The sequence below is a fragment of the Anser brachyrhynchus genome (assembly GCF_964034855.1).
Source record: "Anser brachyrhynchus genome assembly, chromosome: 3".
In the NCBI taxonomy this organism is placed as follows: domain Eukaryota; kingdom Metazoa; phylum Chordata; class Aves; order Anseriformes; family Anatidae; genus Anser; species Anser brachyrhynchus.
In genome coordinates this window covers 70,909,372-70,935,863 of record NC_137696.1, presented here as the reverse complement: position 1 = coordinate 70,935,863, position 26,492 = coordinate 70,909,372, and the positions used below count along the sequence as shown (strand labels likewise).

Genomic DNA, 26,492 nt, shown 5'->3' with positions numbered 1-26,492 from the left:
CTAGATTTTCAGGCACATTTGCATCGGGAAGGTCCAGTCCCTCGGACAAAGGTCAGATGCTCTTCAGCAGGAACTTTTCCCGAAATCAGACCGCAGGTGCAAACTTTCCTGCACGAAAAAGGCATCTTTCCTCACTGATGCTCAAAAATCAGGATATTTTTGCCCGTTGCAACACCACGCAAATTTAAGTCACGCAGCCTCCGATACGAGGCAAAAAATAGAGGGGCTGCTCTATTTTAAACCCAGGCTCGCATCCTCGCGAAGAGAGGGCTGGGAGGCGAGGCTCCTCTCGACGAAGGGCATCTCTCCGGGTCCCCAAGCTTCACTGGGACCCTCGGTCTCCCCGGGGCTCCGCGCCCCTGCGCGCCGCGCCGCCACCATCTTGTTGCGCGCAGCCCCCGCGCAAGCTCCGCGCAGCCCCCGGCCCTCCTCCCCCCCCGGCCCCCTCCGCGGCCAGGGGCTGAGCCCACGCGGGGGCGGCTCCTGGGGTCTCTCTGTCCGTCTGCCCGTCCGTCCGTGTGTGTGCGCGTGTGTGTGTGTGTGCAAGGCGGGGCCGTGCCGCCCCGCGCCGGCTGGTGCCATCTGGGAGCCGGGGCGTGGAGCGGAGGAGGGAGCAGGAGGGGGACGAGCATCCTCAAGGCCGAGGCTCCGCTTGTCTTGCCGGCGAGCGGGAGGCTCCTCGGCACCGGTACCGGCGAAGTACCTGCGGATCGGCTTGCCTCCTCCTCCTCCTTTTATTTTATTTTATTTTTTTTCCCCTCCTTTTTTTTTTTTTTTTTTTTTTTTTTTCCAGTCCTTCGGAAGCGCTGCCGGTCTCCCGTAAATGGTGCCGCTGCGGGGAGGGCAGCCCCCCTGCCAGCCCCGGGCCGGGGGAGCACCCCGGGGCGCTCCTCGCCCTGCCTAGCGGCACCGTCCCCGTCCCCATCCCCTTCCCCTTCCCCGGTGGGGGAGGGCGGCAGGCGGCAGCCCGCAGCCCCGTCCCCGGCGGGTGTCGGCGCCTCTGCGGACTGGCCCCGGGGATGCTGCGGGCCGCCGGCCCCCGCCGCGGGGAGGGCGCTATGCCGGCGAGATAACGCGGCTCCGCCAGCAGCCCGGGGGCGTCGCGGTGCCGGCGGGGGGAGCCAGTCCCCCGGGACCCGGCTGCCGGCAGCCGCCGCGGCGTCTGGTCGGCCGGAGCGAGGCCCGGCGGAGCGGGGAGCGGAGGCTTCGCCGGGGCCGGAGGCTCGCCTCGGGGCCGGAGGCCGGGAGGCTGCGGAGCGCAGGCAGCAGAGGCGGGGAGGAGGAGGAGGAGGAGGAGGAGGGCAGCGCCATGACTCATTTGCAGGCAGGTCTCTCCCCCGAGACCCTGGAGAAAGCCCGGCTGGAGCTGAACGAGAACCCCGACACCTTGCACCAGGACATCCAGGAGGTGCGGGACATGGTTATCACCCGGCCGGACATCGGCTTCCTCCGCACCGACGATGCCTTCATCCTGCGGTTCCTGCGGGCCAGGAAGTTTCAGCACTTCGAGGCGTTTCGCCTCCTGGCCCAGTACTTTGAATATCGCCAGCAGAACCTGGACATGTTCAAGAGCTTCAAGGCCACAGACCCGGGCATCAAGCAGGCGCTGAAGGACGGCTTCCCCGGCGGGCTGGCTAACCTGGACCACTACGGCAGGAAGATCCTCGTCCTTTTTGCTGCCAACTGGGACCAGAGCAGGTAAACGCGGAGCCACCCGCCTGCCTTAACCCCTTCTTCCCCCGGGGGATGCATGGGAAAGGCTGCGCCAGAGCAGAGGGAGGTGGGCAGTGGGGACACACCCGGCTCTGCCCACGGGGGCTGGGTACCAGCCTGGAAGGAGAGGGAGATAAGAAAGAAGAAATGTATCTTGTGGCTTAGGGCCTCTTCATCCTTCTTATGCTGCATTTCGGGAGGGATGTGGGAAGTGCTCAGATGCTCTTCTCAGCAGGGTGATTTGAGGTTTATACCTGCCTGCCTGCCCTTAGCCCAAGTGAGCTGGCACGGTAGATGATGTGCTTAGCCTTCTGACAAAGGCTGTCTGCATTCCCTGTGCTGGTCTTTCTGCTTCAGCAAACACAGAGCTGCCCAGCTACAGTAGGAAAAAGTGGGGGTAGATGCTGTTTGCAAATCAGGAGTATCCATCATGGATCTCGAGCTGAAAAGTTTGCTTGTGCAGGATGGTGACGACCTGAATCCTTCCCCTCAGCTAAAGAAAGCTCTTCCTGAGCCACCTGGAAATGCCAGGATGGGAGTTACAGCAACCACTTCTTTTCCCCACTCACACTGCTCTAATCCCCTGCACAATGTTATCCAAGCACACAAGGCTTTGGTGGCAGTTTGAAAGATGCCAATGCAGTTCCCACAACGTCTGATCCTTTTGGGGACTGCTCTAGGATGAAGATGACTTAGCAGGCTGACCCAAAAGCTGTCTATCACCAAGGCCCTTTCTTTTAGCAATTGGCTTGATAATATGTGACTATCAGGTGCCATGCCCATTTTCTCCAGCAGTCTAAAATTGCAGTCACCAAATAGCTTGACTTCAGTACATGTAAATGAATGAGTCCATAAAGAGCGGACTCTCTAAAACCTGCACCTTTGAGAACTGCATCTCTAGGCTTCTCTAGGTTCTCAGCTGGGAGCAGGTTTAAGATCTGCAGCACTTAGTGAGAGAACTTAAAATTTTGCTAGTTGCCTTCATCCACACTGTCTTGTACAGTCAACATGAGCAGGGCACTGGCAGGGCTGATATAATGCACTGTGCAGGTATCCCAAGCTCTCCTAATTTGAGTTGGGGAGAACACAAACATCTAGCAATGTGGATAGAAAGGCCACAGTTTGGGGGATTGTCATGCTTGAGCCTGCCCTCAAAGTGTTTGTGGTAGCTGTCCTCTTGCAGGCTGTTTCGATGGCCATTGCGGGGAGTGATCACTCTTTTCTTGGCACCAGTGGGTGCTCCAGCTAGGGATGGGTCTCTGCCTGGGGGGCCACCATGCCTTTCCTCCTCTCCAGACAGGGTGGCCACATCCACACTGCCAACTGGGAAAGTTCCCTGGCCCTTGCCAGTCCTTGAATTGTTCCCAGGGACCAGGAGGATGCTGTCTGGCACAAATCAAAGCTGTGCTCACAACCACACTGACAACTAAAAAGTGTGCATGCAGATAGGCAGAGCTGGGGCGAGTGTCCTTTCCCTGCTTTGGTTTTCTGGCAGATGGAGCTGAAGAAACAATGACAAACAGAGGTGGTACAGCTAAGGACTGAGTGGCTTCACTGTATTATTTTCCCCATAAAGACCAGGTCAAATTTTTATTTAAAACAAACAAATAAACAGACTCCAAAAATTCTTAAAATCCCCAAAGGAAGAATTAGAAAAGAAGTGAATGTTTAGGCTGTTTATTAAATCATTCATCTACCGTGAAGGTGTTCCCTTGTTACAGGTAGCATGGCCTACTGTATTCCCTTATTTCTCGATAACAAAAGCAATTCCCAAAAGTTTATATGATATTTTCAGACCAATACTTCCTAGTCAAAAGAACACCAAGAACTTGACTTCAGACAGAAAGTTGTATTTCAGAAAATAATTGCCATGTGAAAAGAATAGCTTTATTTTCTTCTTAATTTTGGATGTGCTGATATTTAAACTGACCAGCTGACACAACAGGAAATGTGATTTTTTCAGGAATTTTTTCAGGAGGTCTTATAAGAAACTGTCATTTCTTTCTACAGTCCTTTTGCTCTATCTTATAATAGCAAAGTGACTGAGGTCCACCCGAGTACCTAAGGGCCGTGTTTGCAACAGGGTCCCCACTGCTCTCCAGCAGCGCGCCCAAGGCACGCCTCTCCGCCAGGGCGAGGGATTTGCTTTCACACAGACCCTGCAGACAAAGGGGAGAGCACTGAAGCCCAGCCATGGGGAGTGGCTTGCTTCAAGGCACACAAGTCAGTGGCAGATCTGGGAATAGAGCTAGGCCACTTTCTTTTCTAATTAATTGAGTGTCTTCCATTATGTGATGTTCACTACTGGACCTGGGGGGGTATTGTGTAGGGCGCATAGTGGAGTTGCTGCACAGTATGTCTCAAGCTTATGCCTCTTATGCCTTAGCTGACTTGAGGTACTGCAGCATGTAAACAGCCCTCCTCTGACAGCATCACTGGGAGGATTACTTTTCAAAGTTTGTTTTGTTAGGACCTCATCGCATGCTTCATAAACTAAGTAAATAGAGCACAGCAAGCCTCCAAATTTATCATGTGTGTACAAGTTATTATGGCCAGCATGTAACCATTAGAAATAAAAAGTTCCAATTTGTTATTTAAATGAATTGCAGACATACTATAGATGATTTATATAGCACCAGCAGCCTATGATTTACATAGTTCCAATTAGAAAGAAAAGCGTGGGAGGCAAGAATTCCTGTGGTAAAACAAGCCTGTGTACTCAATGTTAAATCACTAAATTAAAGAAGGGCCTGAAAACTGTACCAGATGTCCTACCATCTGAACAACCAAATCAGACATGTATTTAAAGCAAACAAACAAACAAACCAAAAAAAAAAAAAAAAAAAAAAGGAAACAAGGTGAAGGATAAGGCATGGAGTAGCCCAGCAGCTTTTCAGCAGGACCTCGCTGAACTCTCCATCCTGCCTCTTGCTGTTAGGGAAGTCAAGATGGATAACACTCCTGCCAGGACAGCACTCTGGGAGGAATCAGCCTTCTGTATGAGCTTCCAGACTGTTGATTCATAACTACATTTGGCTTGTAGGTGTGTACTTGCAATTGAAGACTCCTCTTTTTTAATGTGTCCAGCTGGTGAAGTTTTTTTTTTCTTTTTTTTTTTTTTTTTCTGTTAATGGTACAATTAACTTAAGCTTTTGCAGCAAAGGATCTGTTGTCTTGCATGCTTTTCTGTATGCTTCTCGGCATCTGTACACAAGTTCCCCCATGGAAATTGGTCCATTTTGATACTGTTTATTTGAAATCTTTCTCTGCATTAATTATCTCAGAGCTTTCCTAGAAAGTGCAATAGAAAACTGCAGAAGACTAATCCATCGTTCTTGTCTGTGTCATAGTGACCCAGTAGCTCACAACATCCTCAGTGAATACAGAAATCCACTGCCCTTATTATCATTAGAGCTGCTGTTGCCTCAGATAATTTAAAGCACAGGCAGAGTCCACTGTTTTGCTTTCAAATATGTGCTTTTATTTGCAGAAATGCTAGAAAATTTTCCTTCAGTTATATGAAAATTTAAATTCTGTATCTATTATGTGGCTGCTCTGTTCCTCAGCTCGTTATTAACCAGCTGAATTGGCAGGGTATTTTTCAAGCTCTGATGGCGGCAGTGTGACAAAATAAATAGCAATACCAACAGTAGTAGCATATTAACAGTAAAAAAATACCTGGTTAATAGAATCAATTTCTGTATGGAAGTAATATATTTCAATTAATATTTATTAACTAGTGCAAACTAATTTCTTTCTGCAGCTTCTCCTGCTGAATGTCTTATGATTCCTAGCTTTTCCCCATGTATCCATATCCACCTATTCACACGTGTATTTGGATTGTGTTTTGGCTAGGGATTTTTATGATCAGCGCGTGTGTAAAACTTAGGTCAGCTGATTCTTTCTCCATGGTTGTGGCTCTCAGACATTGGGCTAACATAAGGAGTAATGAATGGTATTAAGTATGAATCAAAAAGATTGATGAAATCTTGTAAAATCGTTGACATGTTTTCTTTTTTCTTTTTTTTCCCCTGTACATTTGCGTAACACTGGTGGTGCTTTTCTATTCTGAATAAGGGCCTGCTGCCACTTTTGATCCCCCATCTTCTCAGCACTCAAATCTATACCCAGACTGATAAATCAATGAGATCTGAGGCATCATTTCTAGGTACTCCTGTATATATCTTGAGGGCTCTTTCAATAAAATTCTAAAAAATATTAAGCCAGAACAGTAGGTTAGAAATGGGATGATGGCTCAGAGACTTGGCTAGCTTTCTCCTTTAAATCTCAGTGGCACAAGGGCTCCTTTGACAGAAATGCTTTACCTGCCCTGACAGTGATGATATTAGAATACAGGTTTGTGCATTTCTTACATGTTTGGGACCTTCAAGAGATATGTGACTTAAATTCAAATGAAGAATACCTACCTTTTCTCTCTTTTAGTTAACAGTTTACATCCTGAGAAGCAGAATCATTCCACTCAGGTTTAATTTTTTGATTTACTTAAAATTTCATGATACTAGGGGTAGGGTGGGCATGTGGCAACAGAAACAAGAGGGCAACCTTGCCAAATTAGATAATCTGTTATTCAGTTTAAATGTAAATTGGCTGGGACCGAAAGCTGCCTAAACAGAAGTTATGGTGGATGTCACCTATCGCCAAGAACATTAAATATTGAAAACAGCTGACACAGCTGGATTTGACATTCTGCCTCCTGTGTTCTGTCTTCCCCTTCTCTTAGCCTAGTGGAAATCACGGTGGCCTCTGGGAGTGGAGAGGATGCATAGGCCACATAACCAAGAATTAAAGATGACAGATCATAGTGAAGTACTACCAAGAACTGATAGCAGTGTTTGCCAGGCAGTTTTTCCTATAAGTCCTTTGAAAACTTTGATGTTGTTTGTGTCCCATTAAAAAAAAATAAAGAAGTTTTCTGTAAATTGTTGCCACTGCTAAATTACAAGAGAGTAAGATGTTCTGTAGTTTGAGATGTTCTGTTTTTGATAAATCAAAGCCTCAGTGAGGCATTATTCTAGTAGGCTCTGTTGCCGTTGTGGTAGAAATGGTAGCCCTCTTGCATTTGTAAGAATCTCTGTCAGCATAAGTATTAACTTGTCAGGCCTTTGCAGACTCATTGCCTCAAAGCCAACTGGAATGAAAAATATCAAGAGAAGTAGAGTGTATCTGTACACCAGTCCCCACCTCATTCGAACTCAGGCTGGGACTCACACAGAAAAGGAGCATTATGAGTGCATTATGTATGTGTTGACATATTTCTAGCTTGTGTTATTCACATTAACAGCTAAAATAGTTGTCTAAACTTTCCATTGAATTAAGAGCGGTTCTATAAATAGAGGGCATGAAATATATTTAAATTAACCATGAGTTCTAGATTATCCTATGAATTAGCGGTACCTTGCTGGATACAGTGACTCCTGTAAGTGTCTCTTCAAACAAGTGAATGTGACTGCAGTTAGGCATAATAAACCAGGACTTGTTTGTGCACAGCCCAAATGGCCACAGAACACACACCGCAGCAGGTCTGCCCAGCGCACCCTGCTTACTCCACAGCGCTGCTGCAGTCACTTTGTAATGGGCCAGAGCAAAATGAGAGGCTCCTAAATAAACACTGTAACTTAACACTGATCAGTAAGAATAAAATGGTAGTGTCTTTCCTTCACATTGAACACCACATTCTCTTAGTATTATAGGTTAATATGTTCATTTTTTTTCTTTTTTCTTTTCTTTTCACCGTAAAATATAGAAAAGCAGTCAAAGCCATTTTGGACCAAATTTATTTCATAGTCACTAGCAGCACATCCTTTTCATTAGTCATTTTTCTGTATCTATAGAGAAAATAATTTCAGTCTTCAGCAGTGCAGTCCCAAGGACAAGGTTGGCTCTCTTATGTAAAGAAAAGCTTTTTCTAAGAAAAAAATATGCTACCTTCTTAAATCAGTTTTTGCAAAAGTGGATACTAGTCTGCAAAACATTAAAGTATAAGCACACCTTAAACCAGTAATTTGTGTGCCACCTTAAAACTGTAATTTGTGCATCAACTTTTACATAGTGCTCTGGGTGCTCTATTTCTGCAGAAATAGAATTTATGAAATGCAGAGTAATGCAGGTCTCTGGAACTGGTGTTTCAGCTTTCCAGGGACTCACACTTCAGGAAGGACTGGAAGATCAGCTTTCAGCAGATGGAGTTTAACTTTTAGCTATGAAGGTGTGAGATACATTTCATCACACATCTGTGAAAGCTGATAAAAGAATTATTTTGGCAAATATTCCTGTTGTGGCTTTGTCTGGGATAGAGTTAATTAAGGGGAGACAATTGCGCATTTAGAATAACTAATGCAGGAATAACATAGCATGGCTATTGTGAAAAATAGCTCTCCATGCTCAGAATGATAATTTGTCCAGCATAATACTGCAGTCACCCACACCCACCTACTGGTTAAATTTCCAGTGCTTGTCTGGAGACAGCCCATAGCAGATAGTTGGTGTGGGACTGTGTAAAGAAGTTCAGTGGAATTTGGGTTATCTTGTGGTTACCTGTGGGTAATGGTGTACCCATAGGTTTGCTTGATGTGTGTTTTCTGTATATCTGCACCAATTTTTCCCACCTTTTGTATACATAGGATTTTCATTTCTGTAAAGTCCAGCCAAAAGCTGAGCACATGTTTCAGTACAGACTGTGCATCCTGGTACTGATGTGAACAGCAGTAGCAGGGAGGTGAAAAGTTGCACGACATGCAAGTGGAGTGGATTTAAGACGAGTCTGTACATAAATAACTATGTGTTATCGGAAAGCTTTAATATAGTTTCTTTAATCATGTTTCATTTGCTTGTACTGTTCTAGTGATACTTGCAGTATTCAGATTGCCATTTGTAGCACCTAAATTTCATCTATTTCACCAAGTTTACATTTCTGGCTTGCCTCAGCATGTGTCCAGAGGAAAAGCAGATACCAAAATCCACTAATGGATTTGTCTTTCTTCTCTGGTTTTCTGTTCTGTACTTAACAAAGTGTCAAAACCAAGAGAAGAGGTGCATTACAGAATAAAAGATAGCTCCTATTTCTAGCTAATTGCTACAAAGGGTATTTGAGGGGAGAAGCTTCTTTCTTAGTGACATGTCCCTGCATTCTCTTAATATAGGTTTTTAGACTTAAAAAAGTACTTCAAGTACCTTCCTTTGGTATAAAATGTTCTTGCTTGCTTTTAGCTAGATCTTTGTTCTTCAGGACTTGTTTTCACTGAGAGGACAACCTTTTGTCTTTTCCTGTGGGTAAATATACAATATTGTCATTGCACTGTGGGCTGTATTTGTTACACTAAGCAAACATGAAATAGGAGTTATGCTGAATATGGCACAGATTTGTGGAGACCCAGCCCCGTGACTATTGGTTACTCTCTGTGGTGTCTGAAGTCCTGGCCTCATTGATACCTGACAGTTTTTCCACTGTCTTGAACAAATTAAGAATATTATTACGTATATATGTGTTTGCATATATACATCTATACATGTATCACTTAGGTATACATAAAATATATTAGGGACTGTCTTAGAGGACTGATCAAAGCATCCTTATGTCTAATGCATAGGATTTCTAGCAGCCTTATGCTACCAGAGAGCTATTAATCCAACGCATGTGTTCTTAAAGTCCCTAGGGAGGATGTTAGAGATCTATATCGGGAACTTGGGAATCTTCTTGGACTGGAGGTTGGGTGTTTGCAACAGCCATCTGCTTTGTGGAGCTCCTCTCCTGGAGAATGAGTATTTTGAATGGAGTGGTATAAATGGCAAGTGGGGTTGAGCTAATTTTATGATTTGAGTATTTCTAATGACTTTCCTGTAAATATGAGTTCCAGTAGATCTTCCTCATACTGAGGACATTTGTAAATACCTCTCCCAATGACTCAATTGATGTAATTTCCTTCTCTGTGGCACCTTTCCCCTGGGAAGGTCTCTTACAGGGTGTACTTCCAAGTAATTTTATTAAAAAATACTATTTATGAGACCTGTACCACCTTGTGAAGCTAACTGGTGGGTTTGAAGGTAGTTGGCCACTCTCTGTCCCAGCCCCTGGCCCTGAACACAATGCTGTACACCTCACTCCCTCAGGGTAAGCACGCTTTAACACTGGTGCTGGCAGTTGTACAAAACGTAGATCATACAGGGAATTTTAGTACACACCTTGATTAGGTGCCTCCACTGCCTTTGCATGCCTGTGTTGTTGCAGATATTTAGACTGGTCTGCAGATAATCAAGGTTCAATAAGCCCATTTTGGTGCCAGTGAAATATTTTGTAGTGTTCTTGCTTCAAAATGCTCCTAACACACCCCATTTCACATACAGCTTGGTCAGGAAAGAGGCAATGATAGATTTTTTTTTTTTTTTTTTTTTTTTTTTTTTTGTAGCAGTGCTGAGGGTATTTATTTGGTCACTGAAGGACCTCAAGAGCAACTCTGTCATTTTCCCCCCGTGACTGGATGTCACGTACAGTGGTTGGGCTGGGGAGCTGTGCTGCTTGGAGAGAGGGGGAGCATCACCTCTGCCGTGCCTGAAGCTTTGCTCATGCCTCCCTGGGGAGTTTTGCCCAGGGCAGGCAGGGTGCACCAAGCTTGCTTTACTGTACCTGCTGCAGAAACAATCAAACCTTTGATCCCCCAAGGAAAAATTTCCATTTTCAGTAATGGCCCTTTTTTTTTTTTTTTTTCCTGCCAAAGGGAGATAGAGAATTTCAGAGTTTTGAGGATTTCCATAGGGAAATTACAGAGAAGAATTTTGCTTGTGCAGTTCACTCTCCTTGCTGAAAAAAATCTGAACAAAAAAGAGGGAGTATATCAAACTACCTGCAAACTTTAGATCTCAGAAGAGTAAAATATTAGAAAAAAGTTATATCTCAGAAAAGTGGAAAATATAGAGGAGAATATGAAAGATCTTATCCTAGTCAATCAAACCAAATTCAAAATCAAAGTAAAATTTTCTTAAATGAAGAGAAGAATCATGGAAAACAAAGCTTCCCCTATGCGGAAGCTTCCCCTATGTTTACCTGGGGAAAACAAACTTTCTGTTGTTTACCTGTTTTAAATTTATACAGACATTTAATACAATGCATAGATATGTTAGGCAGGAGACTTCTACAGAAAGTTCAAGTTTGCTTTTGGTGTTTTATATTCTTGTATTTTTCTTTTGGATGGCTGATGGTTTAGATGTATATAATCCTGCTCCAGAGAATGAAGTCAATTAACTGAGCTTTTAAGACCTTCCTGGCTTTACATACCTCTAGCTTCTGAGGTTACGTGTGCATCCCTTTCTGTTAACCTTTGGATAAGCAGTGCAAAGGAGGAATGCTCAGAACTTCTCCCTGTCTGTGCTGTTACCCTACCCTGGCATACATGGCTTAACTAATTCTCCCTTTCACATTCACAGGTACACGCTGGTGGATATTTTGCGTGCCATACTTCTTTCTTTAGAAGCCATGATAGAAGACCCCGAGCTGCAAGTGAATGGATTTGTTTTGATTATAGACTGGAGCAACTTCACCTTCAAGCAGGCCTCCAAGCTCACACCAAGCATGCTTAGATTAGCCATAGAAGGCCTTCAGGTAATGTTCTTCTTTTCTTTCTCTTCCTAATACCCCCTCCCCCCTGTCCCCCCGCCTTTTCTTTTTGGATGAAGCTAAGTTGTGAATTCAATATGGTAACTGCAGTAACTCTTAGCGTATAAGCTCCTTCTTTGCAATAACTAAGAGGTAACTTCTCTGTCTTTATCCCAACGTGGCTGACTTCCTGTAAATTCAGACCATAGCTTCTGGAGCAAGTTGCAAGTAATCAGTTTATCTTGTCGTTTTGGACAGGACTAATGGAGTGTGTGGTTCTGCTGCCTCCCCAGGTCATTTGTTTCATAGATTCCACTGGAAACAGGCTCACACTATATCACTTGTCCTGAAAAGTGTGGCACACTGTGAAGAGACAGGTAGCTGGGACTATTTACTCACTGAAAGTTCAGCATGTGCTTGACTTTTTTGGTCAGGACTAATTTGGACAGCAGCTACCAGGTTTGAGCATGTAGTGATTTAAATTTCTTTCTACTCATTGTAAATGTACTTTACACAGCACAGGAACATATGTGGAAAGGATACCACATAACTCTTGCCTGTCTCCCATGATCTTTAATGCTTATTAAAATGAAAAACTGGAATGTGTGAGGTAGTTGTTTACTGTACAAGCTTGAGATGGTGTGTTAAAAATACCTGTAATTCACTGCCACACATGGCAGTGTGCTCTGGTTTTACAAGGACATATATTTCTTTTCTGTGATATTTTTATCATTTATACATTTTTATTACTTATAAAGCAAAATAGCAACCTTAACTTTGAACTTTCTTCACTTTGATATTTCTATTTTTGAAGAAACATGTATAGCAGGAGTATGGAGTTTTGATCTACATCTTGAAATGGCTTAAACAGCATTCAGCCTGCTGTTGCACACAGAAGGGTAGTGACAGTCAGGAGATGAAGATATGAACTTTCATTTTGTTGTGCTTCCTTATACAACGGTGTGATTCCATGGGCTTGAGATCTACATCATAAGACAGCAGAGAGATCTGTACTTTAATAGTGCTGTTTTCTTTTATAGTTTTTTATCGTTGTTTTCTTTGTGCTGCTTTTAAAAGTTAACCATTGTTTTCTCATTTAGATCATGAATAAATACTTTAGTAGTCTTTTTTTTTAAATGGTGATGTCTCTTCTTGGACATTAATCAGAGTTTTTTTTTTGACGAGAGCTGCAGTGAATCTGAAAGTATGATGTATGACCTACCAAACTTCAGTTGGACTTTGGAACTCTATTCTCCAGCCACCATATAGTTTATTGCTGAGCTGAGGTGAAGTCTGTAATCCCCAATATCTCCAGTCTGACAGTGACTATCACCCAGGGCATCATTTTTTGCCCACTGTTTCCAGTCCTGTTGACTCCAGGGATGTAAAACTGGGCACAAAATGCTGCAGAAGAGGGAATGAGAAAGCTCTGAAGTGGCAAATATGAGGTAAAACTTACCCAACACTTGAGCAGTCTGACCTAATGTGTGACGTGTTATCTGTAAGCAGCAACTTTGACAAGGCCTTTTATCACAATTGTTTTTGCGGTGGGGGAGGTTAAGGTTGGATATCAGGAAAAGGTTCCTCACTGAGAGGGTGGTCAAGCACTGGAACAGGCTCCCCAGGGACATAGTCAAGGCACTGAGCCTGACAGAGTTTAATAAGTGTTTGGACTGTGCTCTCAGTCTTATGGCCTGAATTTTTGGGTAGACCTGTGTGGAGCCAGGAATTGGACTCGATGATCCTTATGGGTCACTTCCAACTCGGGATATTCTATGATTCTATGATTTTGCAGAAATCAATTAGATGGGCTCATTTTAATACACTCTTTCATTTTCTGTGGAGAAGCACTGAGGGATCGGGGGGCTAACATTCCTACACTAGCAAAATTAACTGATTTGCTAGTTATGTTTTGCTAGTTGTTATACTACCTAGGGACTTGTATTTATTTATTTATATATTACTTGAATAAACATTTTTCTATGTAGTGTTATATTAGAATTAATGAAAAGGGCTGAAGACAACTGTGCTGAGCATCTTGGATGGAGAACCTCCCTTCAAAAATAATTATGATCAGGAAGGAAATAAGAGGAGAGCATGGTGAAAAGATAGTGCAGAGACACCCTGGGCAAGGGATGCATTTATATGCATTTTACAATATTTAATTCTTGAAATATTCCATTTTCTTACCCTCAACAGAGGTTATCTTTTCTTTCATTTTGGACAAAAATATGTAGCAGAAACATCTTTCTGAATGATACTAAAGTTAAAAGTGCTTACTCAGGGAAAAGAACAAGAAAAACTCATGAACACAGTTTATTTATGATCTTTGTAAACACTTTCTGTTTAATCAGAGAAATAGAATTTACTTTGGCTTATAAGGTTTAACAGGGCTCAAGATGCTGAACTTTACCATTTGGGGAATTTAAACATTTGTTTTACTTGGGTGGGAAGGGACAGGGGAAGTGGGATTAGTGACCACTAAATTTGATGTTGACCAAATCCCTTTGCTTCTTCCATGAAATCTACTAAATTTGCATTATATTTGCTTAGCTTCCATGGTGAGCAGAATATTGAATATGGCATGTAGCAAAGTGAACTGATTACAAGCTGTGGTGTTTCTGGGCTCTTCACAACTGCTTATTTTTTACAAAATTGCTTTTGAAAGTATAATAAGTAAATATATACAGTTTTCTAATGAAGACGGGTTCTGCTTTACACTTCATCTGCATATATGTGTTAAGTGGGAGTATGAAAAGAAGCATACTCCTAAAGGACTTTAATACATTAGAAAAACCTCCTCGGTACCTGCAGTTGTTTTCAGGTAAAGGGCCTTTTGGCCATGGCATTTTTAATCTTAAAGGTCAGTGATCATCTGTGATTCAGTGATTAACTGATGTGAATTTCCAGCATATCCATCCCAATTTTGCTGTACCATTCAACCGTTGCAGTTTAGACCACTTCTGATTTTTAGGTCAAAGAGGTTTACTGGCCAAGAAACAGTGAGTGACTCCTGTGGAGGTTGGGGCACTCAGCTGGGATTCTAGATGCTGCAGTTTCAGCTGATACATTGACCTTGTCCTAATGGAAGAAAGTGATACTCTTCCTTTTGGATGCTGGTGGTTACAGGATTTATGTTGCTCCTAGTCAATGAAAAGGAGAATTAAAACTTAGATCCCCTATACTTTCTGTAGTGAAGAATAAGCACATAAGCAAATGCAACATGTGGTATTCTATTTTCTGAGAAGGATCTGTCTGGATTAGTTACCTGGGAGTACCTAACAGCTGAAGGCTGTGAAACCTGAGCAGATGAGAGCATCAAACATTATTTGAGGAGTAAGACCTAAATCTAAACTCTGACTGTGGTACCTTGTATTGGCTCTTCCCAGAATATTTAATAGGCTGGTGTCTGTGAACCACAGTCTTTTGTTGCCCACTTTTCCCCATTTATTGCTTTCTCAGTGCTGAATTTGGGCTTGTGAATGAGCTCATGTTACTCAACAGCTCAGCTCCTGAAAGCAGGAAATATTATATCTAATTTCAACCCCCCTGCCATGGACAGGGACATGGTGATTTATATGACATGGTGATTCTTTATACAGTAGCCAATAATTTGTGGTACTCCTTGCTGTGGAAATTCTGGGTGCTAAAATATTGTGTTCAGGTAAGATGGATAAGTTAGTGAAAGAGAAATTAACAGAGTATTACTAACTACGTAAAAACCTTATAAAGGATTGGAATTCCTTGGGCTGCATACAGATGGAGATGAGGTGAATACCAACTGGAAATATCATATAAGCTGTCTGTCTTGTATATGCTTCAGACACTCATTTTTGGCCTCTTTTAAGGAGAGGATGTAGGGTTAGATGGACCTTTGGTGGGACATAATTAAGTCATATGTACTTCTCCCCGCCCTTATAATCTTTCTTTCATTTTACTGTTCCTGTCTCTCTGATGATCTCTTTTGCCTTAATACGTAGCTGGGAACACGGGCAGGAGGGAAGAGGTTCTAGGTATGATTCTTCTCTTTGTGATAGTCCTTTTATAGTTACCTGGGCTTTTTCTCAAGTATTAGGACACCACTGTTTTCAGAAGTAATTAAAAAAAAGGTGGCAAAGACTAAAAATTCAATAGGAAAATTATGTTGAAAGTTCCATTTTATTATTAGCTCCAATAGGCAGCTTGGGGGGTAACTATAAATGAGTTTTGCAAAATAGAAAGTTGTGGGCATGCATGAGACACGTTAAGTGATGATTGATTAACTGATATTCAGGATTTTAAGACCTGGAACACTAAATCCTTCTTAAATGCTTGATTTCTATTTAGCTCATAATGGTAGTTGCATACATGACAGACTCATTTTTCATGTTGTCACTCAGGCAGGCTGTACCTCCAAATGCTTTGCAAAATTGCATAGTTATTGGTGGCTGAATATTAATGCTTTTCATTTAAGTGAAACAACGGGGAAAAGGAGATGATACACATTTGTATTGGAAACTGAACATATATCAACAACATTGTTGCAGAAGACAGAAGAATCTCGCTTTTGAGTTGAGGATGTTTACAGGGACAGAGACTGATAGTGTTTGGGGGACAAGGCAGGTCTTTCAACTGATTGTGACTTGTTTTTTGTTACAAAGGAAGGATTCATAAGCTAAAACATACTCATTACTCTGAATGTGCAAGCAAAACAGAAAGAACACAAAGACAGCATGCTTGCAGCTACTATTGCTGTCCAAAACATCTTTAAAACAGTTGTTCTTGTGAATTGTAGGCATAATAACCGCAACCAGATTTGCTGCAGCAGGGTACGATGGAACAGCCACCTAGTTTTGGACTACATCTCTACAACCAGCAGGTTGCAGTGTCAAGAATTTGTAGGTCAGGAACTTCTAGAACAAAGGATGCCTCTGAAAACAGTATTATGACATTTTCACATAATTACATGGTCAAGTGCTCTGTAAAACACATACGCAGACATACACACACACACAACTTTTAAATATCTTTTCATCCCAACTTAAAAACAGCAAAATAACTGAGAAAACTTGACTTTACTGCTTCAGTTTTCAGTCAGTTTTTGAGACTAGGGTCCTGCTCTGGGGAGGATATTAAAAAGTAGTAGGCTCAAGATAGTAGGCTTAAGATTTAAATGAGAGTATCTACTGCTTCCACGAGGGTGAACAAGTCATTTATCTGCTTTCATTCAGTGTCTTAACAAAGAGTTAAACTCTTTGTAAATGTCAGAGTTCCCTGAACCCAGGACCAGCTCAGAGATTGAAGGAATGTGCTTGTAAACAGCACAATTCGTATCAGTTCAATTCATGTTCTGCAGCAGCAGCAGCAGCAGAATGGGATATTTATACTAAGAGTTCATTATTTTAAAAGAGCTTATATATATTTGATCTCTTTTACTTTTAAAAGGCCATCAAAAAGGCTTGCTGGCAATTTGCTGTGGAAAAAGGGTGGGCTGGAGCTGACTGTTAGTTCTGGCTTCTCACCTCTGGATGGGCTAAACCTGCCAGGTAAGAAAGGACTTGATGGCCAGAGCTTGAGTTCAATTGCTTACAGGCATGTCTGTATAGACATAGCCATTATTCAGCATGGTCCAGGCTGTTAAAAACCTGTTCTTTGAAGCCAGAATAATTCATTTCCTTGCCTGATTCTTTTATTATGATCATCAATAAAAAGACATCGAATGCCTTCTAAATGGTGATTTATTTATTTTCACAAACATGTTTTTTAAGATGAGGGGATGCAATTATCTCTCATTTATTTATTTACCTATTTATTTATTTATTTGTTTGTTTGTTTATTTATTTCAGCTAAGAACTATTCCACTGAAATATTACTGTTAAAAGCATCTGTTAATTTGTTGTGCCCACTGTGACAGGCCATGAGACTGTGGCCTGATTTTTAGACATATTTTATATATTCCCAGTCCAGCTGCCATTGACTTGCCATCAGGAGGATTCAAGACTTGTGAAGATTTGATCTCCAACCCTCAAACCAGGAGCCTGAATTCTAGCATGGCCTATATTTAGAGCTCCTCATTAAATGCTCTTTGAACGTGGCTCTGTGTGGGCTGCTGCCTCTTTGAAACAAGTAGTAGGAAGCAATAAACTGAGCTCCTCTTTCACCCCCAGAAACTCTGCTGTGTGGCATCTTGCTGAAAGCTGCAAGGATCCATAATGGAGTGAAATATCCATCACAGAAGCACTGCCACTGGAGTTAGCAGAGTAACTGACTGTAGAGGGTTGTCATCTTCCCTGTGAAACAACATGAGAAAGAGAGTGGGCACTTTGCCAGTGTTTTGCAGATATTTGTTGTACGCAAGGCATGATGTGTTGTGGGGATCTTGGCTTTATTCAGGCCCTTTGATCTAGCTGGCACAGACTCTTGTGCCCATTCCTTCTGCCCTCTGAGCAGCCTTTGTCCTAGTCCTATCACTTCCTCAGATCCTCATCCCAGTCCTTTACACATTGCCTAGTTTTGTACCAGTCTTCAATGATGTGGGCTTTTGTCTCAGTGTCCTAATGGCATGCCCCAATATCTTTATTGTTGTGGGTGATTGCATGGCATGGTAAGGTCATCTTAGATTCCCAAGGAGATCTGAGCATTTTGTGGTCTTCAGATCTCCTTACAGCCAGTGTTCCCATTGCTCTTCATGTCATTCCAGAAAGCAGCACTAGAGAGTGCGTCCTGATCATTTGACATTTGAAGTGAGTCCTTTAGCCAGCAAGTGGTTAAGGAAACTGTCGCTGCAGTTGCTCAAACTGGAGCTGGTGTGCTTGGTATATATGACTCAGTGCTCATGGGGCCAAGCAGAAGATGACAGGAACTTCTGGGGGATGTAGTGGAATGACATGGTATGATCTGGGAAAAGATTTACTCATATCCGTCTTTTAATTCTGCTTTAACAAGCCAGCCATTATTAGTTTACAGTCTAGTGAAATAGTTGCCATTTGCCCATCAGTTCTCTTAACAGAAAAGAGCATCCAATTAGAGTTATTGCAGCGTGAGAAAAAGAAAATAGAAGAGTTTCTTTCTGTACATGCATATTATCTCTTTCATTAACTTTTTTTTTTTGTTGTTAAGTGCTAACCACTTTTTTCCCCTTGGGAAACAGAATCTATCAGTATTAAATAATGATAATAAATGCATTGCCCTGATTAAGCTGAAAAATTAGTATTATGCTGAGGCGAGCAGCACCAGCATGAAAAAAGGAGGGCTTGTAGCACGAACTTGGTGTAGGGAATTAAAGTTTGGCACCATGATTGACTTTCTGTTGTCTCTGGTAGTCCACAGTTCAACAACTATACAGTTACAACCATTCCTCAATTTCAAAATATATAGTTATTTTTGGAAGTGATCATCCTCAGTCAACACCTAAATATTTCTCTTTGCTTCTACATCATAAGTTCATGAGGGATATAAATAATTTCCTTCCTCATAAGGTCACTCAGAAATAAAGCTAATTTGTTCTAAATTGTAAAGACAGAAACCGAAGACAGGTTTTAAGATCATAGTTCACCTTCCTGCTAAGGCAAGATTAGCTCTCATGTATTATATTTTCTAGTACTTCACACAGTTTAATTTAAAGTCTTAAAAGTAGGTCTGGCACATTCTTTGGAAACCTTTCCATGACTTCTTTCTCTTCAGATTTCCTCTCAGCATTAATCCTAAATTTTCTATTTCAAAATGTCACCCTCTATAAGCCCTTCATTATTTCACCTGGTGCTGTTGAGCTGGTGTGTGAGTATCTGTTTTTGTCTCACAATAACCCAAAGAAAGGAATTATTTGAGGAAATATCTGCAACAGTGATGATCTAGAATCAGGATCTGTGGAGGTTCTTCGTGTCTCATTTGCCAGTGGGAATGTGAGATTTGTGTTTTCTTTCTTGATATGAAAATCAATGAGATTCTTCTTATTTGGGGAACTTAAATTTACTTCTTTATAGTGTCCAGATTGCCAGTGTTATCAATCCATTTTATATACACCTCTTTCAGGTTTGCCTTATAAGGATATGCTGGATCATTTTTGGATAACCTTTGTTCTCTCTAATGTTCCTAAATCCTCTGTGATCTTATTAGACTGTGCACAGTTGGGTTTCTGTTATTGTCTTCTGTATATACTGCCGTTGCACTTAGTCCCTGGCATATCAGCTGAACCTTCGGTGCTCTCTCTTCAAAGCAATACAGTGTAATTTATTGTGATTTTTGTTGTTTGTTTATAGTCCTTCACAAGTGTTCAGCTCCTATGACAATTATTTTATTGAATCCAAACTGACTTTACTTCTAAGCAAAAATTTTACTTTGGCTATAAGCGATTGTCATGCAGGAAAAGCAGTGTTATGATATTTCCCTAATGTTGAAAAAGCACACATGGGAGATTTCTCTAGGGGTACTGCCACAAAAACATGAAATTATATTGTTTGGCTGGTGATGGTTTTCTCTCATCTCATGTTTCATAATGAAAAAAAATTAGGACAATTCAATTCTCATATGTTTTGATTGGCATAACTAAGTTTAAATAGGTGCTAATCCAGTGCTTTAAAGTAGTTCAGGATCTGAAAGTTTAGATTTATAACACATTAAAAATATATATTTTTTTAAAGGAAAAATTAAGTTTGAACTTTTTCTAAACATCCAACTTTCTAGAACGTTCCAACTACGATTGGAATATCTAATAGATAATACATTAAAAACAACAATAAAAACATAACAAAACATCAACAAAGCAAATAGAAAAGAAATAAACACACGGCAAAACAGATTTTTCCATCCATTTTCTGTATATTTGGCAAAGATCAGAGCACGTTTTTAAAACAGTCTTCTGAGTTATTATTACGTGGAATGACAAAGAGCTTGTAATCTTTTCCAGTGTCTTCTGTAATAAAAAGATTGAGCACATATGTTTGTCTAAATTTAATGAATATCCAAACATAGATATGGACTGAAGTCTGAGGTGGCTGCACTTATTATCCCATTGGTGGATATTTGGGTGTAGATTCAATTAAAAAAAAAAAAAAAGTCCAATACTGGTAAAGTCTTATATCAGCATCTCACTCAGAACAGTTCTGGCTCTTGTCAAAGTGCTTCCTGTTTCTTGGGTTACATTTTATGTTGTGCCTCATAGTTTAGGCTTGAGTTCTGGCTATAAAATGAGTATTCTGTCCCCTTATGATTGACACTAATGCCACAAAATCTGTGGTTAAAGATTGTGTTTTCAAATGTATTTGTTATTAGCTTGCTCATGTAAGTTGGTTCTTAAGAATCAGCGAGGAGCTGGCTGATCCCTTTAACCATTTATTTTCCCATCCTTTATCCCTGGTGGTTTTAAGATATACACCTTTTAAGCAAGTAAGGTTTGCTGCAAGTTGGGTCTTGTGTTTCAAAGCTTTTTGTTAGGAATATTCAGCAATTGATTTTCACTAGAAAACCTGAGGGCATCTTTATACTACTGCTATCAGTATGATCCAATTCTGTTCTCCACGGAAATTCAGCAGGGGTGCAATTTAATGAGACCAATGAAAGGAATCTGACCACTCTATTTATAGAACACTAATTGATCAGGGTAGCCATGATAGGAGGAAACTTCAGAGAAAATCAATGTTGTATCAAATGAAAGTAGCACTCAAGCTCTTAAAGAGACCTGCATGGAAAGCCAATTAAGTATGAATCCATTTGATGATCCGTGGGGACAGCTAGGACCATGTGTGTTTTTCAAGTTGCAAAAAAGAAATCAAACCGAATAGCATCTTACTTGCAAGGTTACCCTTACTATATATTTTCTTCTTCATCCTATTGATATTCTCTCCCATTAAATCTTGATGAATTGTTTTACTTTCATACGGTGACTGTAAATGTCTTCTTACAAGAACCCCCCTTTGACAGCCTTTACAGCTTTTTTGTAATGAGCTCTGATGTCCCTTTCTGAAGACAGCAGTAACACTTTGTAGCAGGACTGCACAGCCTCTTGGCTCTGTGTCCAGGGTCCCAGTACAGTCCCAAGTCTCAGGGTTTTCACTTACATCCAGGAAGAAGATGATCCTTCTATTTCCATTTTCATTCCTGTCATTCAAACACTTGTGATCGTGGTAGATATACAAAGCTTAACTATTTATACTTATTGCTAGTGTTTCTTAAAGGCCATGTAACATATTTTCTGTATGTACAGATCTCTGCTTCCTCCTCTAATTTCATTTTTGTTTCCTCATGATATCTACTGGAAGTCCTAAACAACCCCCCATGCTCCATCCCCAAGATTTTTATATATTTTTTTTTTGTCTGGTATTCTCCTTAACTGTGTGTATCTGCATGACACGGGGCTGGCTGCATTTCAATACACTGTGTTTGGGTTGCTGTAGCAAGGTGGAGCAAGGAACAACCTCCTGTAACGTGCTTCTGAAGGATCCAAAAGGGGAACACACATACGCTTTGGTGACTTATCTATTCTAAAAAAAAAAAAGGTGACAAACATCAAGGAGGAGAATCACTACTTAAACTTACATGCAAAGCTGTTCAAGCTAGTAACATGTGTCTCCTTTCCTTTGATGATTAAATGTGCTTACAATTAAATAGATAAAAATCTTGCTTCTTTTTACAGCATATGGGATACAATGCTTAGGTTCATTTTCTGAGGAAGAATTCTTATTTTTTTTTCCCAGTAAGATAATCAAAGACACGACATTTGAAATAGCTGCATAAATAATTCTGTTTTTCTGCTGCTGAATACGAAAGGAGTAAATAATCTGTATCTTCCACGAACAGTTAATTTCTGTGGACTAAATTTATATAATGGCAATATCTGAGCATGTTAATAATGCTACATTTTCTGTTCGTTCAGTCTTGAGCATAGGTGGAGGCATAGGGTTGTGCCTTAATTAGCTAGATGAATAATGTTGTAAATATTGTCAATTATCAATACGATCTTCATCTTTCTTTAAGCCCCAATTGGGAATACAGTTCCCAATGACATCAGCAGTTGCCGTGGTGAACTTTCATAAGCTAGTCTTTAATCTTTCATTAAATCACCGACTAGGAAAGCAGACATGAGGACTGAGATGAAAAAATCATGCATTTGCAGCATTGATGTCTTCTCTGAAAAAAATATAAAAGGCATGACTTTGTGTTTTTGGAAAGAAAAATTTGCTGCATTATGAGCACACTATCAACCACATATTTTTTCTAAGCAGCACCATGAAGGCATAATTTGCAGGATGTAAACAGAGCTGAGATGTGTGGTACTTGAGAGCGGTCAAAATCAAGTATGACACTAGGGCCTGAGTATGATGAATAGCTCAGCACCATTATGCTCAGTGTTGGAGCATGGAGGTAAAAGTGGCAATTTTAGTGGCTCTTCTTGGTACATTGGGCTTTAGATAAAAGCTGGGTATTTTTTAGGTTTGGCCAGAACAACAGGTTTGATTTTAAGTTATTGTACAGGAGGAGGCTAGAGAAAAGAAGTTCTTCATGTGAGCTACCAGCACAGAGAGGATTAAATTCATATTTGTGGAGGTGGATGTCCTGATTGAGAGATGGGGAGAGAAGAGGAAGGGAGTGAGGGCAGAGTACTTTGGGGCCTGTGCAAAGGAAAGTTGTTTGGGAAAAAAGCTCGCCAAAAGACAGACCAGGAAGGAGCTGAACCAGCTGAGTAACCAAATCAGTTTAGGATAACTCCAAATTGTGTACAAATCAGATGTACCAGTAGACTTGTGTGGGAGGACAGGACAGGGTCTGAGTTTCATTAAGACTGGGGTAGAGTATGAGTTGAAACTCAGAGCAGTTGAAACTCAGAAACATTTAGGACCTCTGAATGCAGAAGAGCAGTGAGTGGGCTGTAGAACATCTAGACACCACACAAGCAATGTGCACAGAGTTGGGAGGGCAAATGGAGAGTAAGCTGTGAGTGACAAGTCTGTTGCACTGAGCTGAGAACTGAATTAAGAGTGGAAATATCTGTATCACCATTGAGGGACATAAATGTGCCACCTAAATCTTTCATTTTCCAACAATCTCCAAAAATAGCAGTTTGGGTCAATATGTAATTGTGTCATTCCACTCCGTCTTGTCTAATAAGAGAAAACTCTTCTTCCCCATGCACCCTAATGTGCTCATGTTATTACAGCATTATGGTTCTAAGAATAACATCACTGTAGTTATTATTTGCACAGATCTCAGCAGTTTGTTTCTGCCCAAGTTTTGCTCTACCAAAGCAAATCTTTGTTCTCCGTTTCCTTGTCCTCAATTAGTAGGTGCCCCTAGACAGGACTAGATATTCAGCCAATGCTTCTCTGTCTTTTTATTTATTTATTTATTTATTTATTTATTTATTCAGTCTGTGATGTGCTTGTTTTTTGGGAAAAGAGTTGCAATAACAATTTCATATTTGTTTTCCTACATTAGAAGTAGAAAAGCCATAATTTTAAAGTTTGGAAATGTAAAAGATTTTAAAGAGACATTAAGGAACAAAGCTACAACTGCTCTGCTTCATTCTGAAAATACATTAATTGAAAAAAAAAACAACCACAGAAAATATAAAAGCACAATTTATATTATTATTATTATTATTATTATTATTATTATTATTATTATTTTTAACAGATCTTGACGTTTGGATTGATTTTCTTTAAAACCATGAAGTGTAGCTCACAAGCCTTTTATGTTTTCCTGGAGCTTTTCCGTCCTAGAAACATTTTTGACAATTTTAACTTAGTCAAAAGAAGTACATTAAGTGGTAATTTCTGTTGCCAAGCATTATTTGCCAATGCCTTGCCTTCTCACACATAGGTCTATATTGGTGAAATGGTGCAGAAGAGAATTTGCCCAGGTCACAACAGGAGAAATTATCTGAGAGCACTCTGTTGTGTTTTCCTACCAGCACCAGGTTCACGCTTATGTCCTTGAAAAATACTGCTTGCATGGATGACAGACTGTTACAGGGCTGCACATAGGTTATTGCTGTGAGAATGGAGCCTTTCAGATATCTTCTGAGTCACTGGTACCATCTGTCCCTATTCCTGAGGTAAGACCGGATGGTGTGAGCAAAGCTCTGGCATGCAGTTCAGCTTTTTATTTGGCATTCCAGAGTTTGAATCAGCTGTGGGCTGATGGGGAGGTTGGTTTAGAATAACTTGTTTTGTTCCATGTTCTGCAGTGAACTCAAAGCATAATCTGCTTTGATTCACATATTGTATTGCAGGAGACATATTTTTTCTGCAAAGCAGACAGTTTAAAAATATTATTTTTTTTCCCGCTATTCAAATTGGGCTTGATGTTGCTTAGTTTTACCCCTCCTCATTCAGAAGTTTGTTTTCCTTTTGAGAACTCAATAAAAACTAAAATGGGAACTCAGTCAGATTCAGTCAGGATTCACATAGACTGCAAGCATTCTCTTCCACATAGTGCCAGCCTGGTTTTCTTCCCTGTTTTTTCTTGTGGAAGCCATGTTTCCATGCTTCCTTTCTTGGGTTTGATCCTTCCAGCATAGACTGAATTTCACAGCTTCAGTGAACACATCAAACCTAATGTGATCAGAAAAAAGCCAACACCAACCCTTAAACTGAATAATTAAAAACAAAACAAAACAAAAAAAAAAAACAAAAAAAACCTGTGGCAGTAGAATAGAAAAAAGGGTCTAGTTCCCTACAGTGTTGTGTGGGGGAAGGTGGTGGTCTTGCAGTGGGAGCAGTGGTGTTAGAGGAGAACAGGACTTTACAGTTAATACCAAGAATGTTTGATTAGCTGAGTGTTTGGGGGGGATTGCAATAACACTACAGAAAATAAAATCAGAGAACTTGAGCTTGGTGCTATTAGTGAGCTTTCAGCCAAGTAGTATGAAATGTTGGGCTTGTCTGTGGAAGACAAAACATGTGTAGGGAAGTGTGTTTCAGCATGGGGATGACAGTTAAATACTTGCAAGTGAAGTTAATTCTGCAGCAATGACACTTAGTGGGAAGAGAATAGGGGATATAGAGCAGAAGTCTTTGGCAGCGTGGTAAAAACAGGAACTGGACAGTTGCTGAAGTTGAAGTAGAGTATAGAGTTAACAGAGGAATCAAACTAACAAACAAAAAAATAGTAAGGGGAAGGCTGCAAATGGAAGGGTGACATACAGCGTTGAAATATGGGGAGAGCAGTCAGTGTGGCATGGGGAGGCTGGGGAGGAGTGGAGAGGAAACAAAAAGGGGTAATACAGTAACTGAGGGCATCCCATTTCTTGAGCATTAACAATTAATTCTCATTAATTAGAGGAGAATTAATTAGAATAGAGGTGGTATGAGCAGTGATAGAAAGAGATATTTTACAGTGAAAGATGCTGTAATGCATTTATATGCTAAAGAAAATGACAAGGGGAGAAGAGGGGGTGAGAACAGGAGCCGTCACTGCAAGAAAATGTCATCAGGAGTACAATTAGAGGAGCTGGTGCTGAAAAGCCACATCACTGGGTAGGTTTCCAAGGTAACAGGTGGAAGTGTCAGGGGCACAGGTGAAGCCCAGGCATGGAGCGTACCTGCTGTGTGGTAATGACTTGGGGTAGAGTTTCATTTTTGTTTGCTGTTTGTTTTGCCCTGTTTTCTTTCCTAGAGGCTCCTAAAATAGATCCCAAGTTTCCCTTAGCATTACATAACAGTGAGTCAAACCCAGCATTAGATCTTTAATTAGTTTTAAAAATCGCATTTCTAGTTAACACATGCAATATAATGAATGCTGCTCCCCACCCCAGCTGAAAAGACTCCCAGCTTACAAGCACGCAGGCAGCTTTTGCCAAAGCTCATTCAAACCTCTGTCACACTCTTGCATTGAAGCAAAATACTTCAATACAGGAGGTCAGAAATTTCCTGTGTGTACTGCTTGTCTCCTTCTTTCCCAGACATCCTTACATGTTTTCTTGCCCTGTACCCGTCTGCAAGCTTTTGTGCTCACACCATGTGTGATTTCTGGTGCATCGCAGCATCCGCATCCTGCACCCTCCTGTGCTCCTGAAGCCCTGCAGCAGTTGCTTGTCCACAGAGATCACCAGAACTGGTGTCAATTTGATGTGGATTTAAACAAAGCTAGGCCTACCAGATTGGACAGAGAGTTACTTGCTTGAATTTCAAAATTTTGGCTTCTGGTTTGATTCTTGCTTCAGGCATTATTTCAGATCCAATGTCTCAAAAAAAGGTAT

General features: G+C 41.1%; 1 protein-coding gene across 2 annotated transcripts in view; it reads left to right on the top strand.

Annotated features, from left to right (window-relative positions):
* Positions 1–276: 276 nt before the first annotated feature.
* Positions 277–26,492, top strand: part of CLVS2 (clavesin 2) — a 60,483-nt gene continuing 34,267 nt past the window's right edge. The window contains exons 1-2 of one of the 2 annotated variants that reach the window (XM_080588352.1): positions 277–1,698; positions 11,152–11,326. In XM_080588352.1, coding sequence (XP_080444478.1) covers positions 1,310–1,698; positions 11,152–11,326 — 564 coding nt within the window. In that variant the 5' untranslated portion in view covers positions 277–1,309. The remainder of the gene's footprint in view (positions 1,699–11,151; positions 11,327–26,492) is intronic. The other variant, XM_080588353.1, reaches the window with a different exon arrangement.